At 39.7% G+C, this 23,249-nt stretch overlaps 1 protein-coding gene across 2 annotated transcripts in view; it reads left to right on the top strand.

Moving 5' to 3' along the window:
- The first annotated feature begins 25 nt into the window (after nucleotides 1–25).
- The window catches only part of LOC117262779 (immunoglobulin superfamily member 5-like), a 36,209-nt gene continuing 12,985 nt past the window's right edge, over nucleotides 26–23,249 (top strand). For both annotated transcript variants that reach the window (XM_033635913.2, XM_033635904.2), the window contains exons 1-4: nucleotides 26–157; nucleotides 1,284–1,365; nucleotides 10,547–10,861; nucleotides 18,098–18,388. In XM_033635913.2, the coding sequence (XP_033491804.1) occupies nucleotides 119–157; nucleotides 1,284–1,365; nucleotides 10,547–10,861; nucleotides 18,098–18,388 (727 nt within the window). In that variant the 5' untranslated portion in view covers nucleotides 26–118. The remainder of the gene's footprint in view (nucleotides 158–1,283; nucleotides 1,366–10,546; nucleotides 10,862–18,097; nucleotides 18,389–23,249) is intronic.

Below are 23,249 nucleotides of genomic sequence, written 5' to 3'. Positions count from 1 at the left end.
GCCACATGGCAGGTATACTGCGGTGATAAGGGCTGAGTTTCAATGGAACTGAACTTTGCTCCACATTAGAGTTTTACAGCTTCAGGTGGAGTCCTGCTGTTCACTGGCTATTCAGGAAATGAAGCGTTACACACACCGCAACTTGGGCTCTCAAGCAGTAAGTTTGTTTAACTGACGATGCTGTTAGTTTTGTTGAATATTTAATAATGAAGACAGAGATTATATCTACCAAGGTGATTATGAGAGTTGTATGTTTTGACATCAACACTAACAAAGTGGAAAGATCGGTTTTATTTGCAGTAAAGTCACAAAATCTCTGGGGATTATTAGAAAAATGTGTCCTTTGGTACATCCATCTTGTTTTTTAGCATTGTATTACCATCTAATATATCCATATATCACTGTTAAATTGTCTGGGAAAACACTTACCCCACATATCTTCCTTAAATTCTTATGCTGCAAAAATGTTTTATTAGAATAGCAACGTGCTCCAAACCATGCTCAAACATTTCCTCTTTTCTTGAAATGTAATGTTTTGACCATTTGTGATATTAACATTCTTCAATTATGTGCTTTATTTTTAAATTTAAGTATACGAATACAGACTTACCATTACAGCTTAAATGATTTTTTTTTTTATCTGTAATTCTCAGGTTAATTTTTATCCAACTACACAAACCAATAACCTTTATTTACCAATGTATTGTTCATCAAGAGGACAGTATTCATTGAGAACTTGAACTTTTTAACTGACTTTATGTCTTTGTCCCAGTAAAAAATAAACTTAAGGTGGTTTGATAACAGAAAGATTGTAAAAATCGTCACTGTGCTGTGTGGCTGTAGTGTTTCTGCATAGTACTGATATATTTTATGTTGTGATTATTTTTCCTAAGTAGTGCTGATTGTGTGGAAAATATTTTACTTTGCATGATGACAGCATATACCACATTAAAAAAGTTTGGTTTTGCATATAGGATGTGACAAAAAAGAAGGGATGAAACTGTATAATATAGGCTCTCATTTTGTGTGAATGAAAAATAAAAAACACCTCAGAGTAATTAAAAAAAAAAAAATTTAAATTATGTCAGTCCGTTCCTGGAAACAGAAACAACTCTCCCTCCAAACTAGACTCAAGCTAAGCTGCTAGTTGAGGGATTTTCTTGAAGCCCTCTCCACTGCTGACAAACAAAGGAGTTTTTGCTTTTGTGTCATTTGAGGTTCAACTCAGATGGATAATGGACTTGCTGAAAACTCTTAACAGCTGTCTCTCTTTTACCTTTCAGGATAACAGCACCAGCATGACTGTTTCCTGGAAATCATGGCCTAACCTCTTCCACATCTATATACTTCTGTGTGCACCCGGAGGTCAGTCTTCATTTTTCAAATAAATATATAAAGTCTGTGCAAACCTGTTGAACTAGACAGAATTTAGAAAAATACAACATATTCTCATCCCCATAGTGTAAATAGGTTCATTTTGTCTACTCAAATTAAGTTCAGTGTAGAAAGGTTTCTTTTTTTCAGACAATGAGTTTTTAAGGAGATGTAGTTTACCTTGACATGTTTCGACTGTCACTGCAGTCTTCTTCAGAAGTGTCATCTGACGTGCGTCATGACGTGTCTTTATTAGCTGGTAGTATCCCGGAGGTGTGACCAGCCTGGCAAATCGGATTGCTAGAAACTCATTGTCTGAAAAAAAGAAACCTTTCTACACTGAATATTCTCATCCCCACTCATCATATACTGCCATTCTTTCAGTGGATCTTTGATGTTTACATATTACCCGCTAGGTATCCTGGATGCATTTATTGTTGACACTTCTGCATGTAAGATACATACAGTCTTTTTCAAAATAAACACTGATAAAACACCTTGTATTTATGTTTATTTCCTTGTGCAATAAAAGCATGTGGTAAGGTTTAGAAAAACAAACATCATGGTTTGGCTCAGTATTCATACAGACGGTGAAAGCGAGTGATAGTTCGGGGTTTATTGGACCCATCCACCACCCCTTACCAGCCGCCCTATAGGGACTCTACAGCTCCTTAAGGTACGTTGTTTACTGGTGGCATTTCAAACTGACACCATCCAGCTGCGTGTCATACCGCCATGAAAGGATGACTTTTCTTGTTGGTGTCTGACACGGAAATCACTGACTAAGTAGTGATATTTGATGACTTTGGAAAAATATTACTCTCCTTCCAAAGTCATCAAATATCACGGACTAAGTAGTGATATTTGATGACTTTGGAAGGAGAGTAATATTTTTCCAACATATTCTCATCCCAAGTTGTCACATGTCACCACTTTGTCAATGACCTATCTCATCCAAATTGTACATGTTAGGTATCATCCTGTATCCGCTTTTGACATTCCAGGATGCTGCTACCGACAAAAGCACGTGGTTCATTTAAAATAAAACAAACTAATACTAATGTGAATGATTATTAAATGATTTTGCAAATCAAGTCACAACAATGGGATAAAGCTAATCATGACCAAGGACTTAAGTACTTTTAGAGTAATACTTTCTAAACACCACAGCAGGTCAGACAGGTTCTTGTGCTCTAAATATTGTAGTTATTAATCATTACCCTCTGTGCTGCCTTGAAAGAAAACAACTGAACCAAAGTATTATCTAATCCGGTATTCTCATCAAAATATAACAGTCTTGCTCAGTTTAGACTCAGGTGGAAGAGGAATGCAGAAGAGCAGTTTTCCTTCTGCTTACTATTATAGGATACAACAACAGCAAGAAACATCCAAGGAAACATGCTCAAAGTTTACTGCAGCTTTAATGCTCGACGTGAAGGATTGGTCCAGATTAATGTTGTGTTTGAGTTTCACTCTTGTCAAAAACCAACAAAAGAAAACAGAACCAACCACCTTTGTATTATTTATGTAACTTGAGCAAACTCAAACATGTCTCAAGCACTTATTTGAACAAAGAGCATTATGTGCTTCCCTAACATGCAGCAGCCTTCCATTTATCCTGAATCAAAAGTTGCCTGACTGATTTAAGTCAGTTACTCTTGCTTTATGTTATTTCTCTTAATTTTCTCTTAATTGCATTCCACTGCATGTTTAGGCTTAACTTATTTTATTGCATCATTTTTGCAGTGGTGTGAACATCTACAACGTGCTGGTCTTCACATAGATTGATTGATTGATTGATTTTATTTAAGTGTCGTGCACCAAGTGGTGCCCAGCCCATATGGGCTTACAAGACACTAAACAGAACAGCCTGGATGGCCACATGACAGATCAATAACAAAAAGTCCACAAAAGGAAAAGCAAAAATTTCAGAAAGGCCAAATTCCATAACAGAAACATCTTATGTTGGGTACGTTCTCTGTCTTAAGTGCCAAGCATTTTCTATAAATCTTGCCAAGGCAAAGGTCTCCTCATCAAAAAGCCATCGCGACATCTCACCCCCGGACAACCAAAATAAATCAGGATTTTTCCACTGAATTTTTTAAAACAGGTGGTTTCTTAAATCACAGTATAAAGGGCAATGAAACAGAAAATGATATTCATCTTCAACAACATCAAGATCACAAAGAACACATATACGTTGTTCCTCCGGGATACCTTTATATCTGCCTAATTCAATAGCCAGAGGAAGGGTAGCATTTCTTAACTGGGCGCAAAGGGACCTCTGCCCCCTCTTCAGATTAAGGCCCAATCCCAATACCCCCCTTATCCACTACCCCTTAGACCTTGGCCCTACCCCTAGCCATTGCCCACTACCCCTTGGCCCTCGAAATGAAGCAACAGGGGTTGAAATCTTTCCCTAGGAATTGGGACACCACTCACTACGTCACCGTGTTGGTTACGATCATGCATATGTAACTATTTTAAACAGGAAGCTGAGAGCCATCTACATTTCCAACCGGCATCTACAATGGAGTCTCCGGTTGAGTTCATCCTACCTATCGCGTTTGCTGTATTCATCATGCTTCGTTTGATGAACGACAGACAACAGGGGACTTCTGCTAGCTAGCTAACCAGCTAACATTATGAGGCAGCATAGTTATATTAGCTGGCATGTTATCATAATGTGAAAAATCAGACAATTTTGCAGAACAGGAAAGATGACAGATGCCAGATAGTGCGAGCTAGCTAGCTAACTAACAAGCAACCTGACGACGGTAACGTTAGCTATGTATGAACTTCTTTCCCCGTCTCTTGCTCGGTGGTAGCCATGGCGACGTCTACCCCTCGCTGGCAAGTAAGCATCTGATATCCCTCGCTCCGAAAGGCTAGTTTCATACCCACTACCCCTCGTTATGCCCCCTACCCCTACACACAAAAAGGCATTGGGACACCCCTACCCCTTGCGGGAATGCGCAAATGTAGGGGTAGGGCCAAGGGGTAGGGCTAAGGGGGAGTATTGGGACAGGCCCTAAAAGTTACATAATGTCCTGTATGGAACCCCACTATGATTTGAATGTAGTTTCTGAACTACAACTGTCCCTTGCCTACAGTCAAGTATAGTGGTGGCAGCATCATGGTTTGGGGCTGTATGAGTGCTGCCACCACTATACTTGACCGCAGGCAAGGGACAGTTGTCTTGGTGCTCTTTCAGCATGTGTGGCACCTTGGTGAAGAGCACCAAGACAACTGTCCCTTGCCTACAGTCAAGTATAGTGGTGGCAGCATCATGGTTTGGGGCTGCATGAGTGCTGCCGACTCTGGGGAGCTCGGTTCATTTAGGGAAACATGAATTCCAAGCAGAGCATGATCGCCCCTCTTCAGAAACTGGGCTGCAAGTTTTCATTATCAAGTTTTCCAACATGATAATGACCCAAAACACACCTAGTAGATGACAACTGCCTTGCTGAGGGAGCTGAAGGTGAAGGTGATGGACTGGCCAAGTATGTATTCAGCCCTAAACTCACCTGTGCACCTGTGGGGCATCCTCAAGCTGAAGGTGGGGTAGCGCAAGATGTCTTCACATCCATCTGCTTCATTATGTCATCATGGAGTGGGAGAGGATTCCTGAAGCAACCCGTGAGCTCTGGTGAATTCCATGGCCAAAAGGGTTAAGGCAGTGCTAGATAATAATGGTTGGCACATAAAATATTGACACTTTAGGCACAATTTGGACATGTTCACTGTGGGGTGTACTCACTTATGTTGCCAGCTGTTTAGATGTTGATGGCTGTGTTTTTAGTAGTTTTCAGAGAAAGGTAAATCTATACTACTATACAAGCTATACACTGACTACTTTAAGTTATATCAAAGTGTCATTTCTATAGTGTTGTCCCATGAAAAGATATAATGAAATATTTGCAAAAATGGGAGGGGTGTACTCACCTATGTGAGATACTGTATATCAAAAGCTGCATGGACAATGTCACCACCACCAAACAAATACAGGTGTTCCCTAACAACAAGCCCTGGATGACTGGAGCTGTACAGCTGCTACTAAAGGCCTGCAATGCTGCTTTCCGCTCGGGTGACATACAACAGTACAGCCAGGCCAGAGTGAACCTGAAAAAGGGCATCAAGGATGCAAAAGCCATGTACAGGCGAAGGATTGAACATCATTTCGAAAGCTCTGACCACCGCCGGGCTTGGCAAGGCCTGCAACAAATCACAGGGCAATACCACAACAGCAGCCTGACAATAAGCAGTGACTCCTTGGTGGAGACACTCAACCATTTCTTCAGCCGCTTTGAGGTGGAGACAGCAACAACTATCTCCCCAGCTCTAGCCACCGACAGCCAGCCACTCATCCTGCAACCTGCTGATGTGAGACGCACTCTCCAGAGCATCAACACCAGGAAGGCAGCTGGACCAGATGGAGTTCTGGGGCGGGTTCTCAGAGACTAAGCAGCAGAGTTAACCGAGGTATTCACCAATATCTTCAACTTATCTCTGTTGCAGTGCTCTGTCCCCACCTGCCTGAGGACATCCACCATGGTGCCAGTACCCAAGCAGACTGCAGTGACATCGCTAAATGATTACAGGCCAGTGGCACTAACACCTGTAATTATGAAGTGCTTCGAGAGACTGGTGCTAAATCACATCAAGGCTGGCCTTCAACCCACCCTGGATCCTCATCAGTATGAATACAGGAGCAAGAGATCAACTGATGACGCCATTTGCACTGCCCTCCACACGGTCCTGCACCACCTGGAACAACCGGGGACATATGCATGGCTGTTCATGGACTACAGCTCTGCGTTTAACGCTATCCTACCCAGCAGGCTGTTCTCCAAAATGTTGAACCTGGGCATACAGCACAACATTTGCCTGTGGTTAAAGGACTTCCTGACCAGCAGACCACAGTCAGTCAGGATGCCCCCCCACCACTCCTCCACCCTGATATTGAGTACAGGAGCCCCACAAGGTTGTGTGCTGAGCCCTTTCCTTTACTCCCTGTACACACGACTGCACCCCATCACATAACACCAACGCAATCATAAAATTTGCAGATGACATGACTGTGGTGGGGCTGGTCAGTAACAACAATGAGGTTGCCTACAGAAAGGAAGTACAAGGGCTGACAGTGTGGTGAAAAGACAATAACCTCACACTAAACATCAAAAAGAACTTATAATTGACTTCAGAAAAAAGAGACACACACACACCACTACACATCAATGGTGAGGTAGTGGAGAGGGTTGCAAGCCTAAAATTCCTGGGCACTCACATCACAGAGGACCTCAAATGGTCAGTTAATACCAGCATGCTCGTTAAAAAAGCCCAGAAACGGTTATACTTCCTGAGAACATTAAGGAAGGTCAACCTATCACAACAACTGCTGGTGTCCTACTACCGCTGCACCATTGTCCTGACCTGTGGCATCATGGTGTGGTATTGGAGCTGCTCTGTAGCAGACAGGTAGGCTCTGCAGAGAATCATTAAAACTGCAGGGTCCTAAGGACAGAGGGATGTCGTATGCTGTAAAGCCCTGTGAGGCAAATTGTGATTTGTGATATTGGGCTTTATAAATAAAATCGATTGATTGATTGCACAGAAAATCACCAACTCCCCACTACCAGCCCTGAACAACATCTTCACCTCACGTTGTCTGCAGAAGTCACACAACATCCTCAAAGACTCTTTCTACCCTGCCCATCACCTTTTTGAACTGTCACCCTCTGGCAGAAGATACAGATCCATCAAAACACGCACCACACGATTCCTGGACAGTTTTTACCCCACAGCCATAACTGCCCTGAACAATGAACTCAAAAACCATGCAATATAGACAATACAGCACTTTCATGTTTATCTGCAATATATTAGTAAGTAAATGGTCACTTTTAAATGAAATCTACCTCTATGCACACAATGGCACTGTAAAATGGCACTTTTGACTTTTGATTTGACTGACTGGTTGACTGTGAATGTGTTGGAATGTATGGAAGGACATATTCTTTTATTTATTATTACTTTCCATTAACTATGACTGACTGTGCAATGAAATTTCGTTGTAAATTCTTTTACATTGACAAATAAAGTATCTAATCTAAAATTGTTCCTAAATATATAATTTAATCAGAAAACGAAAATACAGAAACCTCTTTTGCTCAAGGATGATTATGAGTTCTATCCCAGTTAAAAATCTTTTTGGTCAGCCTATCCTCTGGCAATTGAACAAGGTGGATCCACAACCGAACTATTTCACATCTGTTCCACAAGACACAACACCCACCCCATGTCCCCTTCAATAGCCCCTTTAGCAGCGAGGCTGGTTCTACGCATGGGCAAGAGGGGGCAATGCCCCCTTAAACAAATGTCTTGCCCCCTCAAATCAAATCTGCAGAAAAAGGGCGCAAAACAGACAACAAAGTTTTCTCATCTGTCTCCGCTCCACTCCGTGCTGTGTGCCGGCTGTGTGTGACTGTCTGCAGTTGGCAGAGACCCTCCCCCCAGTAAACACCCAATCACTATTTAGTATGCAAATGAGCCAAAAAGTATCGGCGTCAGGTTTCTCAGTCTCAGTGAGGCAGAATGCAGCAGTAAAGTGAAGCTCTGTTAAACTTGTCATAGCGTCTCCTGTAGTGAGATACTTAAAGGGCCAGTGTGTAATATTTGGCATGGTTTATTGTCAAATCTGAATCTGAATCTGAATATTCTACCCATTAATATATTTATATAAGTGTATAATCGCTATAAAATAAAATTCGTTTGGTTTTCATAGCCTTATAATTATGCTTTTCTATATATATGTATAGCAAGGGCCTTGCTTTAGAGAGGTCGCCATCTTGCGCCGCCATGTATGTAAGGCAGCCCTAGCGGACAATCCAGCCAGCCAGAGAACGCGTTTCGCCTGTATAAATGAACCAACGAAGACAGCGGAAGGAAGGAAGAAGGAGGAGGAAACAGCAGAGTGTTAGTAGTTCGTCGTTATAAAGTTTGCGAATGGACCACACTTACCACGCAACAAGAGAGAATGAACCCGTACCGTCATCTGCGAGGAAAATAAGACGCAACTTTACTCCTTGTGATGCACTCTCCGCGGCGCTTTTCCTCCTGATGATATATCTCCCCAGCGATGGTAGCACCGAATCCCATTCTGTGCAGCCAAATGGGAGCGGAGGATTCAGCCTCTTGTCTCACCCGCTCAGCATCCAAGTTCCTCATCTGTATGCTCCGGCTCAAACAGGTATAGCTCTGGGTCTGTGTCCGCTACAAGAAACTCTTCAAAATCGCGTTCAAAGTCGTCCATTGCAGCTACTATAGTCCGGAGATATTGCTAGGCTAAATAAACAGCTGAGCTCTGTTTACAGGCTACGCTGTCAGTCAGTGTGCGGGCTGGAGATTGGTGGAGCAGAGGGGGGAGGCGATACGTGTGTGTGTGTGTGTATATATATATATATATATATATATATATATATATATATACACACACACACATACACACAAAAATCCCATCTGCGCCCCTGATCATGGGGTGTCAGTGGCTCAGGAGGTAAAGTGATCATCTAGCAATTGTAAAGTTGGCGATTTGATCCATGGCCCCGACAGTCTACCTGTCAAAGTGTCCTTGGGCAAGATACTGAACCCCATATTGCTTCCAATAACTGTGCAATTGTGCGTGCTTATGTTTCTCTGATGAGCAGGTGGCACCTTGTATGTTAGCCTGGCCACCACTATTTGCATGTGTTTGTGAATGGGGTGAAAGCTGCTTGTGCAGTAAAGTGCTTTGAGTGGTTGCTAAGACTAGAAAAGCACAATAACTAACAGTAACCATGAGTTAAATAAAATAAAAGCATTAATCAATAGTTTTTGTGAGACCTAATATATTGTAATACTCAGCAGCAGCAAACTTCTTCTGTCCCTGTGTATTTACATTTTGCCGTATCCCTCAAACTGAACATGAACCGGCACTGTGTGTATTTTATGAAGGAAAAATCTGTTTAAACAGCAAAGCCTAACAGTTTTCAGTAATTATAGAAGAAATGACTATTTTCAAATATAGCCTCAAGCAGCAAACCCTTTTGACCAACAGCAGGAAGCAGCATCTGTTGGCTGCAGCAAGCGGGTTTTCAGCTTTACAAGGCTGAGCACTTCAGCTTCTTTATTTCTGTCTCAAGGAGTAAGACCAATCACAAACTTGTCCCACCATTCTAATGTATGCAGCATTTCAGAAACAGCACACTCAGTGTCACAACATTTGCTATCCGTCATGGAATTAAACGAAACATGGTCCATACATTAAGATGTTAGTACTTCATAAGTCCACTGAGTTTAATCAGGATTGGAAAGAAACTCAAGTTATGGCCTATTTCCTGCTAAGCTCTGCATTTGTCAAGGTTTTTTCATTAATGGCAGCCATGTTTTTTGACCGATCTTGCTCATTTGTAATAGAAAGTTGTGTATTCATCCAAAAATGCTGTACACTGCATTTTGTGTTGATAAACTCAAAATTCATAAAATTGTATTCATTTAATTGTTTTTAACACTTTTAGAATGGTGGAAAATCTAATGAGTCAAAGAAGCATTTTTGTAGAGCAAATTGAGCTGGACTTGTGTGTCAAATTCCAAATGATTTGGGCTTATTGTGTGAGGGGCATGGCCTTTCCAATATTGGCCTTAATTACAGCACAATCATCTAGTTGATTGGGATCATTTCTGGTAGGCATGTTAAGAGTGTCACTCCAGATGTCTCCAGTGAATTTCATTAGGATTGGTCAAAGTCATCTTGAGTTATGAGTCAAAATCTAATAGGCCACGCCATTTTCACCAATCATGGCACTTAAAACTGTGGTTATTACTTGGCCCCAGAGCATCCATACCGAATTTGGTGAAATTCTGACTGCTGGTTTATGAGGAACATATTTTTGGCTTATTTGGGTAATATTTCTTGCATTATTCCCCAATCAAGTCTATTCTACTTATAAAAAATAAAAATGAAAAGAATTTTATTTTTAAATAGGGCAAGTTGGCAAGATGCAGATGTAAATCTTTTTGAAATCAAGAAGTCTGTCCATAAAAACTAAATCCTAACACTGTTAATGTTTTCTTTTCTATTTCTTCATTGATGAGTTTGTTCCTGCCTGACATGTTGTGTCTTTTTATTATATAGTGGTGTCAGGACAGTTCCAGCTAGAGCCGCTGAATTCAACGGTGCTACAAGGTTCTGATGTGCGATTCAACACCACTGTACAAGGAATATGGAAGGTTATGACCTGGACTGTCCAAGGATATTTGGTCCTCACGATTTCTGTCACCGGTAACATAACCTCATCTTCAGAGCAGTTCTCTACTAGATTCTGCTCCACCGGTGTGACCAGCTGTGTGGAGTTCACCATCCATAATGTCACACGCAAGGAGGCTGGCCCGGTCATTTGCAGCGTGCTGGGGGAGTTTGGATCAAAGACGGCACAGCTCTACGTACAACGTAGGGTCAATTAACGTCTGTCAGGTTGCTATATGTGTAATGACTTGGGTTTGGGAGACATTTGATGTCTTGATACTTTTTGGGTGTTCTTTGACCTTTCAGGGGTCAGGGTCTATATGCACACTGCCCTCACCCCAATATCATAGTTCTGAGTTTAAAATTCATCTCAATATATCTACATTCAGACTAAAAAAAAGCTCTCAGCATAGTTGTATGGGAAATGTAGTGACTGTGACATACTGTGGAGTGAAGAAGTGAGCCTCTCAGCAGCCTCTGGCAACAACATCCAATGAACCATTGAGTACTATGCATTCAGACAAATTATAGTTACTTATTATCCTTACTAAAAAAAAAATAATAAAAAGAAAATATTGGAAATACTACATGACAACGGTGTCTTTGTGTGTAAGGTAAGGTAAGGTAAAACTTTAATGTCCCCGTGGGGCAATTTGATTTGCAGCCAGTAGTCAATAACAACAAGACATCAACAACAACAACAACAACAATACCAATAAACAACATTCACAGCACAGGACACAATGCATTCAAGAAAAAACAAACAAACAAATGACCTAATCAGTGCTTATTAAGAGCCACTATTGCAGACGGGACAAAGGAAAGTCTATACCTACATTTAGGAACGCTAAACCTTCGCCCTGAGGGGAGCTGCTGAAACTCAGTGTGCAAAGAGAGAAAAGGGTCCAAAACAATGGACTGAGCCTTTGAAATTAGTCTTTCCTTATATGTCTGTTCTAAGGTTGACACCAGCAATCTTGCAACACAGCCTGACCATTTTTTCCAGTTTCTTTTTGTTATGAAGATTAAGGTGACTAAACCAACATATTACATTAAAGGAGAGGAGAGATTCAATAAAAGCAGAGTAAACATTTTCATTATTGTCTTGTCCACATTAAAGCTACGCAGCTTCCTTAAAAAAGAACAAACGTTGGTTCACCTTTTTACAGAGGGCATCTGTGTTTGCATCAAATTTTAGCCTGTCATCCAGAACAGTGCCCAAGTATTTATACTGCTGCACTACTGTTACTGTCTCTCCTTTGATCACACAAGGAGCAGGAGGACAGGGCTTTCTCTGAAAATCAATAAACATTTCCTTTGTTTTAGCGATAATTTGACACCCCTAAGGAGAGTATTACTCATAGAGTCTAGTAGAGGGCTCTGCCTGTGCCAACAGAACTATGATTGTAATATTTTAACCCTCGTTTTGGCTTAAATATTAACCCTTAGATGCATGACCTACCAATACCTACACTCTTCCATAAGTGGGGTCAAAAATGACCCCAGTTAGAATCAATGCGTTTTATGTGATAAACTTAAGACTTAGACAATTTCTTTCATTTTGGTTAAAGATAATGATTTGTATTATATTTTGGTCAACAAAAGAATGATTTCATGTTTGACATGTTCATTTATCACTTTTTATTAACATTTTGACAACTAATGACATCATTGAATAATCAATAATAGTATAATAGGCTACCTAACGGGTTAGATTTTATTACAAGGAAGCTAGAAATATCATAGTAAGTCTGCTTATCTCTACACAACAAATGCAGTGATGAACTACACACACACACACACACACACACACACTAATGACATCATTGAATAATCAATAATAGCATAATAGGCTACCTAACATGCACGCATGCGCACTCACAATAATGGTAAGACTGTATTACAAGGAAGCTATAAATATCATAGTAAGGCTGCTTATCTCTACACAACAAATGCAGTAATGTTAGCTAGCTAACATTACTGCACAAACATTACATAGTAGTTAGCTAATTAGTACCTACATTGTAGTTAGCTAACACTACTAACACTAGCTAACTTAGTGTAATGCCGGTGTTGAGTTAGCATTAACTGTATAATACTGTATATGGTGTAGCGTGGGTAATAACAGCACAGGGACAACTTCTCCGGAGGAAAACATGTGTATACTTTAATGTCTGTCCAGAAAAGTAGGACAACTGACTATTCATTGACACGTATCACTCCGCCCAATGTAAACAAACACTACAAAGCAGCTTATGTATATAGTTCCTCATTCCAACAAATGTAAATGATGTATTTATCAAATAATGAGCCATTAGCTAAATCATGAAATATTCAACTAATACCCAAAACAAAACAACATTCAGACCAACACTAAAACAAAATTAAGTCTCATCTTACATTAGTTGGCTAGTATTAGCTAACTACAAAGTAGGCTAATTTGGTGACAATAATACTATACTTTATCACACAAAAGTCATGGATGTGGAAAATAAGTTCATATTTTATAACGTCACATGTATTCCAAGATATAAAACGAATATAATACTAACATGTCTGTTGCTGTATAAAAATCCTCCCGGGTGGTGAGACTGCTGGCATTAGATGTGTAAGTGCGACAGTAAATGTATACCTGACAGTCACAGTCGATAAGAATCAAAGATTCCTAGGTCTAACCTTGATATTCCATAGGAAATGCTTGGGGTCATTTTTGACCCCATTTATGGAAGAGTGGGTTAGTGATACAAAAACAACAATTTCTTAAAATGTATATAATTTTTTTTAAAATGCAAATGGCCTCATGTCAGAAACATGTTTTATGAGGAATACCTGGAATATGAAATGATAAAAACTTTTAATTCCATAGATATTGAAGAAAAACAACCCCTGGGGTCATTTTTGACCCCACTTATGCATCTAAGGGTTAAATAAATATTATATTGTGGTAGTATCAGAAGAAGAAGCATATCTTCAATACTTTTTTTCTGTGAGGCAATTTTCCAAATAACCAGTCTCAACCATATACCTATGGTGCAGTATAAAGTAAATCTAACAAAAAGCATTACATACACCGTCTCCTTTTCAGGTACAAACAGTTAAACCTGACTGTAACCTGAAGGTAATCTCACAGTGGCATGTCTGGGCTCCAGTCTCTGGCTGTGAATGGAAACTGATCATAAAACTGTCAGAGTACCTTCATGACAGCAGACATTCTCCTTGCATGTAGCAAAAACTGCAGCCAAAGCTAATAACTCCACTTAACAGACGTGCCAGTTGAGCCCACCGATTGCTTTTCTTGAAGGGACGTTAATAAGTGACACTGACAGTTTAATGGCAAACACTGCTTAACAGCAAACTAAAACTAGAGTGTGTCTCAAATTGCACACTTTCGTTAGCACACTTCAATGTAGTACACTATGTACTTCTTGCATGGTGCACTAATTTCAAAAGATTAGTGCTGTCTCAAATTGCACATCATTTTGCACCTGCCGGAAGTGACAATGGCTTTTTCATTTTTAACCGCTTTTTCTTCTCCGCTATCTTCTTTTTAAATGGCGAATTGCAAATAGATGGTGGAGCTTTATTGCCAATATTTCAGAATCAGAATCAGAATCAGAATCAGAAATACTTTATTTGAACGCTCTCTCCGCGGAAGTTAAACTCAAGCCAAAACGTCAGTGCAGATTAAAATGTGCTGTCGTAGCTGGACCAACCTGATCTCACAGAAATACATGAAATGACCATGACCTCTTAACACCGCATTCCGTGGTGGCAGCACGTAATGGGTTGAAATTACGTGCTGCCACCACGAAAACAATGCCAATGTAAAGTCAATTAGGGTCCTCTCCCGTGGTGGACACACGGATTCCCTGATTCAATCACGTCACGTCAACCTCGTTTTCCTCAATGATATCTTTAACATTCCTGTATACACACAAAAACGCGGAAGTGTTCTTGATATTAAAACGGCAAATACATTCCCCTGTTATAATTTCCCACCAATAATAATAATAATAATGATAATAACGTGATAGTTCGGCTGTTCTAGATATTTGTTATAGCCTATTCAAATATTCAATCACAAAAACACCGTTTCTAGAGAACTTGCTAAAATATCTGAAATGAACCATCATGCCTACTTTTTCTTAACATATTTCATCTAGGTGCAGTGTCATTACTAGTTCAGCTTTGCTAGACATTTGATATACTCGGTAGATGTATCTTTTTACGACCCTGTTTTACAACAAGCCGCAAAAAACCTACCGTCCCAAAAGCGCCGTTTTTAGAGTACTATCTAAAATAACTACGATTAGCCAATATCCTTGCTTTTTTTCTTAACATAGTCCATCTAGATACAGTGTAATAACTACTTCGGCTTTACTAGATATTAGATTTATTCAGTAGATCTAGCTTTTTACAACCCTATTTTACATGCCGCAAACAAACCTACTGTCCCAAAAACGCTGTTTCCAGTGTATTAGCTAAAATATCGAAAATTAGCGGACATCTTTACTTTTTCTTACCATAGTTCATCTAGGTGGAGTGTAATAACTAGTTCGGCTTTACTTGATATTAGATATATTCAGTAGATATATCTTTTTACAACCCTATTTAGAGCCCTACTTTGCAAATCAGAAGAACTACAACTATGTTGCTGATATGTATCAAACTGCATGGCGCGGTCCCAGGGAATTGTAGTTTTTTAAAAATCTAAGTGTTTTTCCCAGATTTGGAAGTTGTAAATATTGAATTGAGAGTACACTGTGGACTTTAAGGGGATGGTAAACACATTGGTGAAATCAGATTTTAAATATCTAATTTCTAAATGGGTGAAAATTAATTTTATCCATATTTTATCCATATCTGACAGCACCCACAGTTGTTGACTACACTCACATGATAGCTGAGGTCAAGAGCTCTCTATAACAGTTGGTCCCATGTCTGTACCCCCTTTCGTTGCTGAGTTATAAGCCCTCAAACATGCACTGAGGTCAAGGTTCAAAGGTCAATGACTGAAAGCAGGAGCCATGTAGAATCTTCATACTGACATATGTCACTCTCCAGGTTGAGACCTTTCCAATGATGTATTTGGTTTAGCTCTACAATGAAGTTTAGATTTTTTCATTTTTTGGACACAAGCCATGCCAGGTGTAGTTTCAGAGAGCACTTTGAAGGCCCCGTGTATAAAATGAGTTTTGTTTGTTTCTTTGCTTGTTTTTATCTTTTTTACTGTAGATAGTTACTAAAATGAGTCATCCTCAGACAATACAATACTACTAAAAAGTAAAACCAATAATAACAATAATGAAATAAGCAAAAATAATATTAAAATCATATTGAAATGTTAAAATGTATTTACAGAGTGGAATGGTAGCCTAATAGATAACTTAGATAATATTTATTATTGTTTAAACACTTTATTATTGCTTAGATACTATTTAGCTTATTATTGTATTTACTTTTAGCATGTTCTACTTTTGAGTAATTTCCGAGAAGTTATGATAAAAAAAATAAAAAATTACAGACTATAGGAGACAACCTCTTCAATGTCTCACGTCAATTAATTAACACGATTTGTCGGGTTTTTATAACGCCTTTTTTTTTTTTTTTGCTGCTGTCTCCAGTTGAGAGTGGTGATTTGCTAAATACATTCTACAATAATAATTAGATTAACATTTGGTCTATAATATTGTTGGCTATATTACGCATTTTAATTTAAAAAAATGGAAGAATAAAAGAAATAAACACTGAAATAATTACTTTTTTTTTTATTGATACTCCTCTCTGACACACACACACACACACACACACACATTGAACACGCGATTGAATGAATGAATGAATGAATGAATGAATGAATGAATGAATGAATGAATATTGGAAGTGGTTCAGCCGCAGTCCCGCCGGCTGGCTCACATTGAGATTACATTTGTTTTTTATTACTAACAAAATGTTTTATATTGACCGTATGAATGGTTTCGTTTTCAAATAAATATTTGGAAACGAAAATATGCTTTGGTGTACTTTTACAGAGTTTTGCAATATGTATATAGCCTACCTGTATCAAAATATATAATGTATAATTTTCAGCAGCGGTTTGTGTGACAGCTGCCACGGTCGGACGTATAACCAGCGGGGCAGCCGTTCTGTGGTGCTGGCTTGGGGTCCACTCTCCCCTGGTGGAGTGGAGGGTGGCTGGGTTGCCAGGGGCAGACGGCTCCATGTGATGGTGTTTCCTCTCTGGTTCTTCCGTGCTCAGCCTTATTTTTATCTTCTTATTTATTTATTTATTACTGGCCTTTGGATTCAGTTATGGCAGACGGATGGCAATCTGAAATGGAATGAAGCCCACAGACGGCAGACAGCAGCTACAAAACAGTAGTGGAACGCGCCCCATCCGCCCACAGCACAATGCTCTTAAAGCCCCACGCTATCAAAAGCTGGCAAAATACATTTATTTTATTTTATGGCCTTGACATTAATCTGTCATATTGTTGAGTTATCAAGGACACTTCCGTGTTTTTGTGTGTATACAGGAATGTTAAAGATATCACCGAGGAAAACGAGGTTGACGTGACGTGATTGAATCAGGGAATCCGTGTTTCCACCACGGGAGAGGACCCTAATTGACTTTACATTGGCATTGTTTTCGTGGTGGCAGCACGTAATTTCAACCCATTACGTGCTGCCACCATGGAATGCGGTGTTAAGAGGTCGTGGTCATTTCATGTATTTCTGTGAGATCAGGTTGAGCTGGACACATGTTAGCTAGTAAGCTAACGTTAGCACACATTTTTTTGTGTGGTACCAAATCATTAAAGATCCAACAAACATCACTGACCGTCCTCTATTCAACGACAGTTTTGGTACTTAGTGCAAAAAACATGTATAACAGTCTCCTTGTTGTCCCCAGCAGCCATGTCAAAAGTTGAGAAGTTTGTGATGTAGCTTCTGCTATGTCACAGAGATGGTGACTGTTGAGGATGAGAAGTGTCCATCATTCCACACCCAACTTTTGGACCGTTTTGAGTGTGCCAGTAGTACACTGCATTTTCCCATACTATGTGAAAGCACTTAGCATTTGGTGTAGAAGTATGCGATTTGAGAAACACTCAGTTATAAAGTCTCATTATAAAAGCATACTTTTAAAAAAAATAAATAAAAAAAAGTTTGCCTCATTGGTTTACATGATGTCAGGAATGAAAATTATCTGTGTGCCTATCTTAGTATAGTGTATATGATGGTTTAACTTTTAACTTTCAAGATTATTTATTTTTCTTATTTTTCAGCTATTTACTATCAGTTCCCCATGTTAGCATGGAGCACTGAACAACATATTTGGGACACTATGTGTTCTCATCACTCAATGACTAAGCTGACCATTGGGTCAGAGTAATTAAAGAACTTCACCTCTCCTCTGTCCCTGTCTTTATTACTCAGAGAGCGGTACAGTTAACATCATGGGAGGAAATGTGACGGCAGTGCAGGACCAACAGGTGGAGTTCCAGTGTATAATATCTGCCTGGTTCCCCAGACCCACTGTCACCTGGACCCAGAATGATCAAGCTGTGGACAAAAACCTGTACAACACCACAAACGTGGTTGATGGGGATGTTTTCAACTCCACCACTGTCTTGAAGTTTCAGGCAGTCAGCAACATGACAGTGGAGTGTCAGGCAACCCTGCCGACACTACCAAGCCCAGAATCCAACTCTGTGTTCTTGGTGGTTGGTAAGAAAATCTTCCACAATTTTTTCTTTCTTTTAATCTCAGTCTGTGCGTTCCAACACTCATACTACCATACTACCATACTATATAGTATGCCAGTAAAAGATTTAGTATGTCCCAATACATGTCAATTGCAGAATGCCAAAAATACCAGGATGTTCTACTACATCCAGTCTGATTTTGCAGTATGCAAGCCAGCATGCTTTTCTGGCTGTTCTGACCCACAATCCTCTGCGCAGTGGACGATATGTCACATCAAGTGAGCCGCAAACAGATGACAGCTGTTTGATAGCTGATTGACAGCTGCAGAGGTCGCAATGGCATGACATGGATAACAGTGCATTCAAGCAACGATTAGCAGTACAGGAATATTAATTATTCAAGTAAACAAAATAATCACAAATATCACTAACAACAATAGGACATAACTATAAAAATGACAACGACAGAGAACTGCAGATATAATTTCACTGTCACAAATAGAATATGTTAGAATCTACAGTCTGTGCAGTTATAACTTCAAACTACACACAGTGCAAAATAACAGCAGAGCTCTCCGGGTTGATCTTCATCTCTGGCAATTCAGTAAGTGGCATATGTTTTTCTCCAAGGTAACAGATAAAAAAGCAAAAAGGTAAAAGTTCAGGGCATAATGTTATGAGAAAGTAGTGTGCCCCAATTGTGTGCATACTACATGCAACAGTACGTTCTTTTTAAGGGCAGATGCAGTACCTACTAAAAGTAAAAAGAACAAGTATGCAATTCAGAAAGCACCCAGTGTGTCTGCTGGCACAAAGCCTTTTCCCAGTCTTTCTTTTTCTGAACTCTTCCAGGTTAGAATAATCCAACAGTTTTTTTCTGATTAGTTAGTTGCCCATTAATTACATGCAAGTATAGGATGTGAAAATGTGGTTCTTTGGTTGGCCACTGGCAGTAGTATCAATTAAGTCTACTGCTACACTGTAGGGGTGCTATAAGAATGTCATCAGTTTTGTAGGTATTTGGTCCCAAGACAGAGACAAGTTGAATTTTGACTTGATGACTTGTAAGACCTTACATTTTTTACATATAGAGCCTTTACAAAACAATCAAATATTACTTTCTAAATATAGAGAAAAGGGTGAAACCTATGGTGGTCCATTTACCATGCCTGAGCTCCTATTTTTCAGGGCAAGACAGCTGTATGAGTTAGAGTTTTGAAACACAGCAGCACACACTGCATGTCCTGTGACAATGACCAACCACAGCCAGCAAATGTCTTTCCCGTCTTCCCATCAGTCTGTGATAAAAATGGAGAAGAAGTTTATCATTTTAGTGCAGGGCTACCAGAGCTTTACATCTATCCCATGGACATTTTTTTGATTTTTTTTTTTTTCATATTTTTGGCCTAATACACACTAAAACAACACCTGGAAGAGGATCAGCTCTGTGCACAGTAGGCTATGATACAGTGCTGGTTATGGTCGCTTAACAACCTCAGATGTAACCTGCCTCCGCGCACTTGAAAGTTGGTGCAGAGTATGCACAAGAGTAAAGTAATGCCCAGCTTCCGACCTTGCATTTTCCAGGTGGTTAAAGACACTGCATATGTATGGTGCCTCAGAATATGTCAGAACCTGTAGGAACCTGTCAGATCCTGATGGCTCTGGCCATACGCGGACAAAATTTTAGAAATGAAGTCGAGCATTGGGCCTACTTCAGTCACTTCAATCAATCAATCAATCAATCAATCAATTTTATTTATAAAGCCCAATATCACAAATCACAATTTGCCTCACAGGGTTTTACAGACATCCCTCTGTCCTTAGGACCCTCACAGCGGAAAAAAACGACTTCAACTTCAACTGACATGGTACTTTCAAGTAATTTAAGTGAAAATATGGTTTAAAAGTAGGCTTAATTGTTAATGTGCTTTCAAGATATTTCACAAAAAATATAGTCTAAAATAAATAAATATAGTGTAAAAGTAAGTGACATTAAAGCTGCAAGCAGCGATGAACGGGACCTCGGGCTCACATAGACAGTGCGAATTATTCGTAAGAGTCAAAATGTCGATAAAACAAGCAATGTCAAGAGAACGCAAGGTCATTTTTGGCAATAGATGGACTTTATATTACAGTACATTACAATATGTATTTAATTTTCAACCGATGTATTAACCAAAATGTACCTGTGATATGTCAGCTATGGGAACAAAATGTCTTGTCCAAAACATCCACATTGAAATGAAATACATTGTCATGATTAAGTAATTATATAATGTTAACAGCAACATGGTGTCTGTCATACTGTTAAGAATTGAAGTGTTCCCCATGTACTGTAAAAAACAAAGGTCTGTGGTGACAGTACTCCTGCTTTGTTGTGTAACACATTGTGATGTAAGTACATGAATATATAAATACATAATATACATTTTAACAGGATAACAAATATTAACATGGACAAAACATGAATTATAAAGGAGAGTAAATCATAAAAGAAAAGGATTTTTGCAAAGACTAAAGTGGTGATTAAACAAAGGAGCTTGTAATTTTGGAGTGTAACATTTCCTCTAGGATGTGTATACTTTCCTGATGTAACAGCAGGCAGACACTAGTTAATTTCAATGGAGAAACTGAGCAGGACTACATGTATTTGATCGTATACTGCTGCAGCACATTTTTAGCTACAGATTTGATTCCGATTCTAAATAAGGCAAAAGAGTTTGACCTGGAAATCTTGTATTTACATGTTTTTGCTATCAGGCATTTATTTAGGAAAATGTAGGAATGAGACACATGAGCTGGTCAGTTTGGTCAATGTTATCCTGTCAGGTGTGTGTGACCACACACACACACAGGCTTGTGTCTGTCAGAGTGAAGCCATTGTTATGCTAATTAATGACAGCATGTAGTTGAGTGAGAGGAAGGGGGAGAGGCCAAGAACTTGAAGATGGCTTTCAAATTTCTCAAACTAGTCCTTCCTGCTCCCAAACCATGGGTCCGATTGTCAATCTGAAGCTATCACCAGAGAGATACAGTCGTTCTGAATGCAGACATATATAGCTTTCATGTTTGTGGAGACAAAAAAGCGATCTTAGTCGCAAGTTTACAATGTCTAGCTCACAGCTGACACATTTGCTCATGTTACTTTCAGAGGCACTAGCTCATTTCCTTTTGGATTTAGGTCAGTGGTGTCAATGAGTGATTTGTAGGTCTCGAGGAGACAAAGAAGCCAGGTTTGGTTTGATCTTTCTATGTCATTCCTACAGGGCGCAGCAGCTATTTTAGTGTGTCTAGGTGTTGCAAAAATTGTCAAGAGGAATCAAGTAATGACAAAGTTGTTCAGAGGAATTGTTTAGCAGGGCTTGGTCTGTCATGTGTGCATGTTTGAAGTCGATACGATAAACGGTGTAGTAGGAAATATTTTTTAGTAAGAGAATTTTTGAAAAATGACATCTTACTTTGAAAGGGCAAATAGCTCACTTCCTGTTGGATTTAGGTCAGGGGTTGTTGTGCATGATTTGTAGGTCTCGATGAGATGAACAAGCCAGTTTTGGTTTTGTCTTTCTACGACATTCATACGGGTCGCGGCGGGCATTTTAGTATGTATAGGTGGTACGAAAATCGGAGGTTTTGTAAGACATCACCTGTAAGACGCCATAAAATCCAAACCATTCGAGTAATGACAAAGTTATACAGAATATCTGATTAGGACGAGTTGATCTGTCATGTGTGCGAGTTTGAAGCCCATACGATAAATGGTGTAGGAGGAGATGATTTTTTAAGAAATTTTTAAAAAGAGCATTTTTGAGGCGAAATCTTACTTTGAAAGGGAAATAGCTCACTTCCTGTTGGGTTTAGGTCAGAGGTGGGTCTCGATGAGATGAACAAGCCAGGTTTGGTTTGATCTTTCTATGTCATTCCTACAGGGCGCAACAGCCATTTTAGTGTGTCTAGGTGGTGCAAAAATTGTCAAGAGGTTTTGTGACATGTCACCTTTAAGAGGGCATAAAATCCAAACCGTTCGAGTAATGACAAAGTTGTTCAGAGGAATTGTTTAGCAGGGCTTGGTCCGTCATGTGTGCATGTTTGAAGTCGATACAATAAACGATGTAAGAGGAAATATTTTTTTAGTAAGAGAATTTTTGAAAAATGACATCTTACTTTGTGAGACAACAAATAAGGTAGTACAGGTAGTAACAGGGACGCTTGTGGATATAAACTAGTGACAGGGATGCTTGTGGATATAAACTATAGACACGGTACAACAAGAAGTAAATTCTTCAGTGCAATACAGTTGCGAGTTTCTAACAGACATTAGAAACCGCTGCAGAGATCTAACGCTACAACCAAGAGAGCTCAGGATGTGTAGCAAGCTTGGTCTGCTACGTCGAGCTAGCCCTGAGATGACCGTGGTTTCGCCTGGAGCTGTCCCGACTGGGAGACGCCGGCAGCGCTGTGACAGAACGTGGGAGCGGGGGAAGCGTGGAGGGGTTAGCTCTTGGCTAAGAGCTCTAGGCTAAGTGCTAACCCCATCAAACCAGCATGCGACATACATCCGACTGTGGAGATCCACTCACTGAGCAGTGAGGGACTGCTGCGTCCTTGTGTTCACTGAGACATGGATGAATGGTGACATATCAGACTCCGGTGTTGAGCTAACGGGGCTAACACTACATAGAGCAGACAGGGAGGCTGCATCATCTGGTAAGCTCCGGCAGTAAACAATTCATGGTGCTGTGATGTGAAGGGGATTCCCAGGTCTGCTCTCAGGATGTGGAGTTTTTGACTGTGAAATATCGACCCTTTTCATCTTACTATTGCACCATATGTTCTTTCTTATATGTTGCACAAATTGTTTTTAAATGTTTTGTTTCTTCTTG

The sequence above is a fragment of the Epinephelus lanceolatus genome, chromosome 11, assembly GCF_041903045.1.
Source record: "Epinephelus lanceolatus isolate andai-2023 chromosome 11, ASM4190304v1, whole genome shotgun sequence".
NCBI lineage: Eukaryota > Metazoa > Chordata > Actinopteri > Perciformes > Serranidae > Epinephelus > Epinephelus lanceolatus.
This window is presented reverse-complemented; position numbering and strand designations above follow the sequence as displayed.